We start from the raw sequence: 12451 nt of genomic DNA, 5'->3' as shown, positions 1-12451 counted from the left end.
TTAGGGAATGCAGCCAGGGTGCCGTGGACTGGACAGTTTAGGGAATGCAGCCAGGGTGCTGTGGACTGGACAGTTTAGGAAGTACAGCCAGGGTGCTGTGGACTGGACAGTTTAGGGAGTGCAACCAGGGTGCTGTGGACTGGACAGTTTTGGGAGCTCAACAAGGATGCTGTGGACTGGGCATTTTGGGAAGTGCAGCCAGGTTGCTGAGGACTGGGCACTTTAAGAAGTACAGCCAGGGTGCTGAGGACTAGACAGTTTAGGAAGTGTAGCCAGGGAGCTGAGGACTGGGCTGTTCAGGGAGTGTGGCCAGGGTGCTGTGGACTGGGCAGATCTGTGTGAACTGCGTGAGGTTTTTTTGTTTTATTATTGTCTCTTTACAGTTTTCCACTCAGGAGAAGCCAGAAGCACAGCTGGCAGTGAGCCCCTGAAGGTACAGCCCTCTGAGCTGTGTGTCCTAGGGAGGGAGTGGCCTTGCCCTGAGCCTGGGCCCCTTCAGGATGCATGGTCTGGGGTGTTTTCCTCCTTGACAGCCTTCCATTTCTAAGGTACATAGCCAACTCCTCCAGCAGGTGCCTGCCCTCTGTCGGGTGCTGTGGGGCAACAGTGGATTAGGGTTAGGGTCCCCCCCAGTTGATTCTTGTCTGTGCTTGGTGGACCCTCGGGTGCTCAGGATCCCCTTGCCTGTGGCTGACATGGGCCTCAGGCTCTGGGTGGCCAGTGGGGTTGTGCCTCTGCCTCGTGTCAGGACAGGGCGTGGGGATTCCTTCTGCCTGTTGCTCTGTCTTTCTCAGCTGTGAAAACTCTTAGAAACCCCCACAGCTTTGTGGTGTTGACCCAGGTCCTAGAGAGAGAGACTAGGTTGCAAAGACAGGGTGTGGGTAGGCAGCTGGCCAGCCTGGGATGGAGTGGATGTGGGACAAGGGGTGAGAGGCCCCAGCCACCCCTGAGGGTCTCGTTGCTCTGCCACCCCAGATCCCCGCTGGGGCAGAGAATGGGAATCCTGGGTGGGGCTGTGTGGCTTCCGTCCCTGTGGCCTGGGCCCTGCTTGGCCATGGGTCTAGCTGTCTGCAGGGACCATGGTGTCCTGTGGGTCAGATGTTTGACTTCTCCGGGTTTGATACTGGGACAGTGGGACAGGGTGGGAGCTGTCTGACCACTGGCACTGACAAGCTTTTGTGAACTTAGAGGTCTGATACCTTCAGATGTCTTGAAATGAGCAGCTCATTTGCATATTGAAAAACAAAATGTTAATCTTTTGTTACAAATCAGTTCAGTACTCTTGGAAACTTAGTGCTTGTTCATCTGTATGTGAACCTGAAGGGTGATATTTAATTGTCCAGCTGCACTTTAATCATTCACTGACTAGCAGAGTACCTTTGATTTTGCTTTTTAAAGCATCTGACACTGGTGATGATTATACAATGTGAATGCACATCAAGCCATCTGCTGTGCATTCAAGTATATACAGCCTTTATTTTTTTATTAAATATTCTAAAATAAAACATCTTTCATATAAATTAAAACAATTAGAAAGTAAATATTTGATTTTCTTAAGATAAATATTTTTATTTTTAGAACAAAATAAAAATCCCAAAGCAGATAATCTTGTTTTAGTTACACAAAAGAATTTAAACATGTGTTGGTGTTGGTTAGTAAAAATACTGTTATTTACCTAGTTGAATTAAAAGGCAATGTCTTTCTGATAACTTCCTAATTGTCTTGGTCAACTTAGATTATTAAGGAATATTATTCAGTGTCCACATGTAGCAGCAAAATTAGTTATTTAACATATTTTAAAGAGTCTATTGTTTCTTTAAAATTCATAAAAAGCAGCATATTTCTTTAATATGTGTGGTTGTAAAAAGCCCCAAATGAGACTTCAGGTCACCAGGTGTCAAGTCTTCCTGGCTGGTTGCAGGTTTTCCCTGCCAACTGCAGGTAGTCTAGGGAGAGGATGGTCTCTCAGGGAAATCCAGGCAGAAGGCTCTTGGCAGGGCAGGGATCCCACCTTTCTTGATGTTGCTGTGACCTGAAAATCAGTCTTGTTCTTCTCAGGACCGCCGGGCATTTCCCAGGTGGTAGGGCGTTGGGGGCACCCTGATTGTGCCTCCACCTCATGTCCCAGGGCACCACCACCCAGTTGGCATTTTTCCTTTCTCTCTGCCCTCTAATGACGGTTTTTGAATTGTATCAGTGCTGGTTTGTTTTATTATTTTTTATGTAAAGACAATATTTCATGATTTTTCATTCATTGTCATGTCTCTGGGACCAAAAGTGATGCTGGTTGCACAGTTGCTGTGCACAGCCTGTGCTGTAGGGCGATGTGTGCCTTCTTCTGTGTGTGTGTGCTACGGGCATCTGTGTTTAAAGTGGTGGCAGCTTCCTGGAGGCAACTTCGTCCCAGAAACAGAGGTGACATCCTTCAGGAAAAGTGGACCATTAGATTTTGAACTGGTTTTGCAACAGTGTAGGGAAATGCGGAGATGAAAGTTAATTCTAATTTTAAAATTCCCTTCTGTGCTCATCATGGAATTGCAAACTTTCTCACCCCTCCTTCATATTCTGCAGGAGATAGCCTCAGAGGGGGCCGAGGAGGAACCAGCCCTTCCAGGAGCTCGAAGCCCTCCCTAATATTTTAAGTTGAGAATTGAGCTTAATGGAAGTATTTGCAACTGGGCCATGTGTTAAAATGGGAATATTGGAAGAATTTCTAATTGGAAACATCACTTTCCTAAAACTGCCACTTTCAGCCTTAATTTAGAAAAGAAATTCCACTCTTGACATCGTGTCCTTGTGTTACAGGTGTGGTATCCTTGGTGGCCGTTCACCCTTCTACGGTAAACCCACTGGGGAAGCAGCTCTTGCCAAAAACCTTTGGACAGTCCAATGTCAACATTGCCCAGCAAGTGGTAAGGCGCCTGGGGTCCTGGGGGTCCTGGTATGGGGCCAGGCGAGGGGCTCACAGTTGTGTGGGTTTCGCCTGGGGTCCCTCGCAGAGGTTAGTCTCGGTCCTCCATGACTTCTATGCTGTGTGTCACTGGTGTCTGTCCAGTTCCAGTTGGTCTGTCCGCTGCAGGTACCTGCAGGTCCACTTTGGGTTGGCAACACTGATTCTCCCCATTTAGGTGCTTTCTCAGTATCTGTTTTTGTTTTCCTCTCTGGTGGGCTCCAGAACCCTGCTGTCTCCTTGGAGCTTGGGGGTGGGAAGTGGCACAGTCCCCAGGACCTTTTTCAGGTGCCTGAGGGCTTCTTCCTGACCTGAGATGATGCTCTGGCCTTTCTGGCCACCGGGGGCTGCCCCCTCTGCTCCTATAGGCCCCCAGCTTTGGTGTGACGAGCCCTGATGCATCTAGCCCTCTGCTTGGCCCTGTTCAGCCTGCTCCAGTGTGCTGCTGCCCTGGCCCTCCTAGTCCTGTGTCCTCTCTGGGGAATCTAACATCCCTGGGGGGAAGAGAGCCTGCAGCCTGTGCACTGTCCTCAGGTGTTGTTGCCTGGCGGGAACTCTGTGCCAGCTGTCTGCTGTGGTCTGGGAGTTCTCCTTTCTGTGGCAGGCAGTCCCCGGATTCCAAACATCTGAGCATCTGAGTGAGCTATAGCTCACACTTAGGAATGGAGTGTCTTGTTTTAAGTCCCTGTTTACAGTTGATTGACGTGCGACTTATATTCATGAACAGGGGCCATCAGAGGTAATAGGTAAATGTACCTTTTCCAGCTTACACACAAATTCAACTTAACAAACCTACAGAACCTGTTTCCTTTGTAACTCAGGGACTGCCCATTATTACCTTACAGAGAACAGGTCCACATACCATAGTATTTTGATTGTTTCTACACTTTAGTCTTTATTTTAAATTCATTCCTACAGTTCCATTTGTTTAAACACACTTGAAGTTCTCTGGATCCCTTTAGCAGAGCTCAGTGTTTGAGTTTTAGGCAGGAGCGTGTTGGGCAGAGCTGACCGGTGGCAGGGGGAGCGAGCAGGGCCTGTCCTGGCTGGATGGCGAGGCCCCTTCCCGCCCCCTACGTGGCTCTGCCCTTCCTGGGCCTCATTGTCTCCTGGTAAAATAAAATGGACTTTTGCTTTGAGGAGTGTTGTGTGTTACTGAAAGCAGCAGTTTGTGGAATTCCCTCTACATGTTGGGCAAATCACACTTCTCAGGTAGTGATGACAGCTAGGGTTGGGTTCCTGTGCAGCTTTGTGATGCGTGAGGTTCACTGTTGCAGGTGCTGTCTGGAAGTCACAGCAATTTATTTTGGCAAATAATCATAGCAACAGCTCCATTTTTATTGCTGGCATAGATAGATGGGAAGAAAATGATGTACTTTAAACTTTATCAATGTAAAAGTCAAATTGCTAATTTAAATGAAACTGTTTTGGGCTGGGTGCAGTGGCTCACACCTGTAATTCCAGCACTCTGAGAGACCGAGGCGGGTGAATTGCCTGAGCTCATGGGTTCGAGACCAGCCTGAGCAAAAAAGCAAGACCCCCCCCCAATCTCTAAAAATAGCCAGGCATTGTGGTGGACGCCTATAGTTCCAGCTACTTGGGAGGCTGAGGCAAGAGAATCGCTTGAGCCCAAGAGTTTGAGGTTGCCATGAGCTATGACTCCACAGTACTCTACCAAGGGCGACAAAGTGAGACTGTCTCAAAAAAAAAAAAAAATTATCTGAGTGGAGCTAGTAATTGCCGTCCCATTGTTGTGAATTAAACTTATGCATTGCAAATGTCAGAGATTTACAAACTGGGACTGGCTGGTTGCCAAGGTGTGAGATGTGGGCAAGTCTTCACCTATAGGCAGGGGGTGTTGTGTGGGCTGTGGACAGCACCGGAGGCTGCCAGTGGGCTCAGCTTCTGGGGCAGTGTCCTCCCCATAAAGTAGACTAAATGTTGTAGTTTACTTTTGTCTGTTAGTTTTTTTTTAATTCTTTGTGTTAGTAGAATCACAGTATACACAGAGGTGAGTTTTAAAATTTTTTTGGCCGGGACTGGGTTTGAACCCGCCACCTCTGGCATATGGGGCCAGTGCCCTACCCTTTTGAGCCACAAGTGCCACCCCTCACAGAGGTGATTTTAATTTCAGTTTTTAGAGTGTGTGAAATTAAGGTTCAGAGAAGAGGGAGCCTGAAGACACCAGGGCTGGCCCTGGAGTCAGTGAGAGAGCTGCGGGGGCTCCCTGGCTGAGAGGTAGGGTCTGGGGGAAGGGGGAGTGCTCCTGGGTTAGGCAGGGTGAGGTGCCCAGAGGAGGGGTCTTCAGTCCCTCTACATGGGGAGCTGGGCTGTTTTCCTGCTGGGCTGGGAGCTCTTAAGAGCCCTGGAGTGGGGACCCAGGCATGAAGCTGTGGTTTTGCCTTCTCTGCGCATGTGGAGAGAGACTTCTGGTGCCAGCTTTCAGGGTGCCTGGCTTCCTCCTGTGCTCCATGGGAGTGGGATCTGAGCTCTTGTCCTCCTGGAAAAGTAATCACTAAATCCAAGGGACGTGTGACTGCAGAGCCCCATGCAGCTCCTGCCACACCTGCTCCCAGGCTCCATGGCCTCTGTGTGTGGGGTGCAAAGATGCTGGGTTGTAGGCCCCCTTATTCCTCTTCTCTGATCCCTGCTCTCCTTCTTCTCAGCCCCTTCTCTGGCTCCCTCAAGCCTCCTTGGCTCCCGTCAAAGAGAGTGCCCACAGCCCTGGTGTCTGAGAGCAGCGTGTGTGAGGAGGGTGAAATGTCCACGATCTGTACAGAGGGACCAGCGCACAGGGCTTGAGGCAGCAATGCAAGGGTGTCCTGGGGGAACTCACGCTGGCCCTTAGGGTAGTGGGTGGCTGGCGCTGTGGGTCAAGGCCCAGGACAGGCGTGTGCAGGGCAGAGCAGCACAGAGAACGTTTCCCTGGTGTGGGGCCGCTGCCTTTCTGCAGGTGTGACGTCCAGGAGCCTGGGATGGTGAAAACAGGAAAGGGAGGGATTTTCCCAGTTGACCCCATCCTTTGCCCATCCCATAAGGTGAGCCTACCTTGGGCCACGCAAGTCCTGCCATCGAGGAAAGGTCATCAAGGACCACCACTGAGCACCTGCTGTTCACCTGCCCCTAGCTTTTGTGTTTTTGGCAGGACACAGTCAGCCCCTGACTGGCAATGATTCTGTTGCACAAGTTGTTGGCTTTACTGTGATGCCGGAGTGTCCAGTAGAAATCACATTTTGGGGAGACAGCTATTCTCCTTTTTACTTTAGGTGCAGCATTCAGTAATGATGTGAGATGTTCCACACTTACTATAAACAGGCTTCACGTTGGGCGGTTTTGTCCACCTGTGGCTAACGTAGTTCTGAGCACGTTTAAAGCAGGCTGGGCTGAGCCACTGGGCTCGGTGGAGGCACTTTTCAGCCTGCAGTGTTTTCAACTCACGAGGGACTTGTTAGGATGTAGCCTGCAGTTGGTCGTCTGCTCCTGACTGAGGTGGCAGAAGGGACCAGTGACAACGTTGTCTGTCTTGGGGCTGTTTAATTCCCAGGGAAAGGGCTGGTGAGGCTCCTCGCACTCAGTCTCACGTGGAGCCTAGGCATGTGTCCCAGCTGTGCTGCAGGGAGGTATTAGGTGATGTTCTTTCTCACGAGGAGAGAAGGACAGCTTGGCCGGGGGTGCAAGCTCGCTCCTAGAATTGTTTAAAAGCAAGAAACTACATACTCTTAGATGGCATGTAGGAAAATGTCTTTATTTTCCACTCCCTTTTATTGGGAGCTAGTCATGTACACCACATTGATCAATAATCCTAACATCCTTAATTCTTAAACTATAGAAAAGAAAGAAAGTCTGGGAAAGTGAAATAGCCATCATAAGATTAGCCTAAAGAAAGAAAGTCCGGGAAAGTAAGACAACCATCTTAAGCTAGCCTCAGGCTGTTCCTCTCTGAAGACCTAAAGGAACTATACATAAACAGGCTCCATGACTCTGTTTAACTGGAGACCCTGCAGTTAAGATGGAGTGTTTTACTCAACATCATTACGATGGAGTTTTTCTTTTCACTCACATCAACCTTTGAGTCATGTCCTCTGCATAGATGCGCCGTTTCAACCCTTATCTGGCAGGCTGACTTGACTACACAGTCGGGGTTCCCTGTAGGAGGTTTTTACGCCTGGCCTGCTGGCCCCCACTGTGTTTTCCCAGGTCGCTTAGGGCCTCGACAAAAGCGCATAATACTTGCAAGTCTTTTCGCTCAGTTTCTGGAATTAAAAGAGCACATTTCATTTAATTTTGGGGGGGGTTTACCCCACAGGGATCTGGGAGTCTGTGCTAGTGGGTGCCCTGGCAGGAGGCCCCAGTGTCCTGCTGTGTTAACCAAGGAACACATGAGAAATGTGCTTTCCCTGGCAACTCTGGGCCCAGACATAAACACACGTGTGCTGAGCAGAGTACACTTGATGAGATGCTCACTGTCTTCATGGCACACTTGTTCTCTTTTTGTTTGATTTTTGTAGTCCCCTAGTTTGATCTCGTGGCTACCTAACGAGGGATGCTCCGTAGAGTGAAAAACATTCTTACGACTCTTTGGTCATTGGAAATGTAAATATGTAGATATGCATTTAATGAAAAGAATAAATTCAGTTGCAGTGTTTTTTTTCCATGGGTGACAGGTGATCTGGGCTTAGCGGTAATTTGAAAGTGCTTGGTCAGCTGTTCCCAGGGCCAAGGCAGGTCACACATTTATCCCTCTAAGACAGGAGCTGGGCACTGTCCAGCTTACAGCAGCCAAGCATGCTAGCCCTGCCCCCTACTCGGGTGTCTAGCTTCAATCCCGGGAGCAGTAACTTGGTGTCCACACTGGTCACTGAGGGGCTTTGATCTGTAGTAAGTGGGATGACCTAGCATTTGCTGAGGAATAGCACTTCCAATCAAGACAGACATGATCTCTGAAAGTCAAAATATTATTTGGCTGTATAAGGCAATGCCTGTGTTCCTAGATGTTAACATTTGAACATTAATTGATGTAACTAAAGTGATAAGACCTTGTTGTCAAAGACAAACCCAGTATTCACATCATTTAATGAAGGAGCAGTTGTTCCTGGACGTGCCGTGTGTGTGAGGCTGGCAGTCAGCAGTGGCGGCCGGTGTAAACTTTAGGGTCCACCTGCAGCCCCGCTGTCCTTGTCCTGTGTGTGTCCACTGCCTGTGACTGTGCTAGATCTTCCCCCTCCTGCCCTGACACCATCTGAGAGCCATGTGCCCCACAAGAGCATCTCTTGGGAGAGATGCCTAGTGATAGGGGTGGTTGTTACCTGGGGTGGTTGTCCTGTTGAGTTGGTGAAACTGCTATCACCCTGTGCTTGCCTTTCTTTTGAGAGCTCTTTTTTGTTTGTTTTCTGGCCTCTTTTTGTACATAGAAGGATAGGATTTTATCTACATCCACATCCTGGAGGGGAAGAGCTGGGTGGGAGGGCGGTGCTGTTGTCTTGGGGGGGGCCTGTGCCGCCCCATCCTTACCGCTGACTTCCCTTTCTGAGTGCAGCGATGGTCACACTCTGGTGGAGGCCGGCCTTACCCTGCTCCCAGCTTGTCCAGAGGTCCTCGTTGCTTTTTTAATTGAAGCAGATGCCTGAGGTTGACAAAGGGAAAGTGAGAGCACACACAGAGCGGACGCTGGCGTCATTTCAAAGTGTCGCTTTGGGTGGTCACTTTATCTTGGTCTTTTTCGCTGTGTGGTGGACAAAACTCCACAGTGGCTGTAGGCAGCCAGTGGTGACGTGGGCGGCGGCTGGTGCGGGTGGCTACTGATTGTTCTGAATTGTCTCTTCCGACTGTAGGTAATTGGTACGCCTCAGAGACCTGCAGCGTCAAACACTCTGGTGGTAGGAAGCCCACACACCCCCAACACTCACTTTGTCTCTCAGAACCAGCCTTCCGACTCCTCACCTTGGTCTGCCGGGTGAGCACTTCCCTCGCTCCCTCAGGGTCGCAGCCCCGCGGGCAGCCGCCACCTCACACACCCTGCCCCATGGCCACATGTTGTGCCAGGGCCTGGGCACCCATATCTGTCGTTTCGGAGTTCCTGTCTAGACGACCCACCCAGATTGGGAGACAGTCTGTGTGCCCAGTGCAGGCATGTGGTCTGAGCACGCTGGCCTCCATGGTGACAGTCAGGCTGTGGGGCCTGCCCCCTGCGTGTTGCCTGGTGTGGCTGCTCTCTCCAGGGTGGAGGAAGCTGGCCTTGTCCACGTGCATTAACTTCAGCCCTTTCCCTTGTCTGTGCTGGGTATGGACCAGGTAGGGGTTCATCCTTAGTCACTGCATTTGACCTTCACGGCCCCTGGGTCCCAGTCCCATGTGGTGGTCCTGGCCCAACTTCTGCTTCTGCTAAAGGAAACTCTGATATGGAAATGATTTTACTCAAAGGTCAGCTGTGTGTCTTTCCTTAAAAATAAACAAAAGGGCTCGGTGCCTGTGGCTCAAGTGGCTAAGGCACCAGCCATATACACCTAAGGTGGTGGGTTCGAATATAGCCCAAACCTGCCAAACAACAATGACGGCTGCAACCAAAAAATAGCCGGGCGTTGTGGCGGGCGCCTGTGCTCCCAGCTACTTGGGAGGCTGAGGCAGGAGACTCGCTTGAGCCCAGGAGTTGGAGGTTGCTGTGAGCTATGATGCCACAACACTCAACCCAGGGGGATAGCTTGAGGTTCTGTCTCAAAATAAATAAATAAAAATAAACACAAAGGCTCAGCTCCTGTGGCTCAAGTGGCTAAGGCGCCAGCCACATACACCTAAGGTGGCGGGTTCGAATCCCCAGCCCGGGCCTGCCAAACAATAATGACGGCTGCAACCAAAAAATGGCCAGGCATTGTGGCGGACGCCTGTGGTCCCAGCTACTTGGGAGGCTAAGGCAGGAGACTCACTTGAGCCCAGGAGTTGGAGGTTGCTGTGAGCTGTGGTGCCACGGCACTCTACACAAGGGGATAGCTTGAGGCTCTGTCTCAAAAATAAATAAATAAATAAACACAAAGCTATAAAACCACATTTGTATTGGTTCTAAAGCAAAAATTGTCAGTACCCCAAGACTCAGTCCGTTAGACACGTGCAGAGGCCTTTCCCTTGATGTGCTGACCAGCAGAAGTCACGACTGAGCTCCCTCCTTTTCTGAAGCACAGTTTGCACCTGTCGTCAAGTGGCCGTCACATTCTAAACATTTGTCTTATGAAATTACAGGCTGCTGCAATTTGCCCTAAACATTCCCAAGTTTACCCTAAAGTGGCTCACAGTTCCTGGTGCTGGATGTATCATTAGAAAAGTGGTGCTTGCCACATTGACATACATCAGACATGTGCTGATTCTTGCCCAGAGCTCCTTGTTGGGCAAGATGGGGATGTCTACCCACTTTTCTTGACACTTGAAAACACAAATGCGTGATCTAGCCTTGGAAAAGCTCATTTTTGACCTTTGAAAGCACCAGGCAGCTGTGAGCTCCTCGGTGCACAGGCTCTGGGGGCGTGTCCTGTGGGGCCTGGGTGCGTCTGGCCTGCTCAGCTTCACCTGCTGCTCCAGTGTGCAGCCCCTTTCGGTAGCTCATTAGAGGTCTTTAGGTGACAGTGTAGCTTGATTTAGGGCAAACTCTCAGGACTGCTAATGGCCCTCTATTTTTTCTTTTGTATTTTTAAAGGAAACGCAACAGGAAAGGAGAGAAGAATGGCAAGGGCTTGCGGCACTTCTCCATGAAAGTCTGCGAGAAGGTGCAGAGGAAGGGGACCACCTCCTACAACGAGGTGGCGGACGAGTTGGTGGCTGAGTTCAGTGCTGCCGATAACCACATTCTACCCAACGAGTCAGTAAGTTTGCCAGGCAGGGTGTGCATGGGGCAGGTGTTGCTGGCTTTACAGCACCACATGGTTCACTGTTTTTAAATATGAAACAGAATATTTAAATATTTGAATTTATGAAACAGAAAAATATGAAACAGAATTTTAAATATGTACAGAAAATTCCAAATATAGGTGAAAGAATTTTTCCTGACCCACTTGTGGTCATGTTGTTGGCAGGGCACTGCATGCGGACATCCCCCTTGGAAAAGCCCTTCTTGCTGGTGGGGCTCCAACACTGAGGGCCCTCAGCCCCCGCCTCACAGCCACAGGCTCTGGGAACCCCCTATCCTGATGACACAGGACAGGGCCGTCCTGTGAGTTCATGTTAGGCATGGCGGCTCCTGGAGCAGAATTAATGATGTCTCAAGTGTAAGGTATTAACCTACAAGCTTTTTGATCATTGGGAAAATTAACTTTGTCTCCCCAGGCTTATGACCAGAAGAACATAAGACGGCGAGTCTATGATGCCTTAAACGTGCTCATGGCCATGAACATCATCTCCAAGGAGAAGAAGGAGATCAAGTGGATCGGTCTGCCCACCAACTCGGCTCAGGAGTGCCAGAATTTGGAGGTGCCTGTGGACCTTCTTTCTCATCACCTGCCATTCAGAGGGTCTTGGCTGCATGTGCCCTGGACAGGGAGCTATGGGGTATCCTCTGCTTCCACAGTCTCACACGGCCACCTGGCGTCAGGTGCATTTGTGCCCATTAGCCTGGCTCTGGCTGCTAGGGAGGGAGGATGGCCAACCCAGGCCCACTGGCGCGTGTCAGACTGGACAGTGGTAGTTCTAAATCTTTGTGGGACTTACTTTATTTTGTTTTATTTTTATGAGACAGAGTCTCAAGCTGTCACCCTCAGTAGAGTGCTGTGGCATCACAGCTCATAGCAACCTCAAACTCTTGGGCTTAAGTGATTCTCTTGCCTCAGCCTCCCAAGTAGCTGGGACTATAGGTGCCTGCCACAACGCCCAACTGGGACTTATTTTTTTAATATCATAGTCAAATCTAAGAAATGTGAGGAGAAGAGAGGTATAGTTCGGTAATTGAAGAAGAACTCACCTATGTGTTGTCGCACATCTGTGTTCTGGATCTGTGTGTGTCCTTTTCACTGAATTTAAGGTAAACGTTAGGTGTGGTGTGACTGCGGGTTTAACATGTGAAGATTGACGATTGTGATGATTTCTTGCATCTATGGTTGGGTTTTCCAAGGTGGAGAGACAGAGAAGACTCGAAAGAATAAAACAGAAGCAGTCTCAACTTCAAGAACTTATTCTACAGGTAAGAAAAGACTCATCTCGGGAGGCAAAGTGGTTGTCATGACCAGTGTTGTTGCCCAGCATTGACCTGTGGCAGGTCCCCCTGTGTCTCTGGTCAATTCCCTGCTTTGGGATTCTGAGTGTGAATTTCCTAAATGTCCAGCAAGCTTGTCTCATGCAAGTGCTGGTGCCCTGGCCTTGTTCCCAGAGAGAGGCTGGGTGTGTCTGTCCCTGTCAGGGGTGTCTTGGTGGCAGGCAGAAGGGATGGCATCATAAGAAAATGAGCATCTGGCTCAGCGCCTGTGGCTCAAGCAGCTAAGGCGCCAGCCACATACACCTAAGGTGGCGGGTTCAAATCCAGCCCAG

At 49.9% G+C, this 12451-nt stretch overlaps 1 protein-coding gene across 5 annotated transcripts in view; it reads left to right on the top strand.

The window, feature by feature from the left end:
* Window positions 1–12451, top strand: part of TFDP1 (transcription factor Dp-1) — a 42654-nt gene that overhangs the window by 23764 nt on the left and 6439 nt on the right. For 3 of the 5 annotated variants that reach the window (XM_003799980.3, XM_023519203.1, XM_012811522.2), the window contains 5 exons: window positions 2806–2912; window positions 8782–8903; window positions 10632–10797; window positions 11258–11401; window positions 12039–12107. In XM_003799980.3, coding sequence (XP_003800028.1) covers window positions 2806–2912; window positions 8782–8903; window positions 10632–10797; window positions 11258–11401; window positions 12039–12107 — 608 coding nt within the window. The remainder of the gene's footprint in view (window positions 1–2805; window positions 2913–8781; window positions 8904–10631; window positions 10798–11257; window positions 11402–12038; window positions 12108–12451) is intronic. The other 2 variants (XM_023519204.1, XM_023519205.1) reach the window with 1 other exon arrangement.

The sequence above is a fragment of the Otolemur garnettii genome, unplaced genomic scaffold (genome assembly GCF_000181295.1).
Source record: "Otolemur garnettii isolate 467f Iridium unplaced genomic scaffold, OtoGar3 scaffold00161, whole genome shotgun sequence".
Lineage (NCBI taxonomy): Eukaryota > Metazoa > Chordata > Mammalia > Primates > Galagidae > Otolemur > Otolemur garnettii.
The sequence above is the reverse complement of the archived record's forward strand: the minus strand, read 5'-3'. Positions and strand labels throughout refer to the sequence as shown.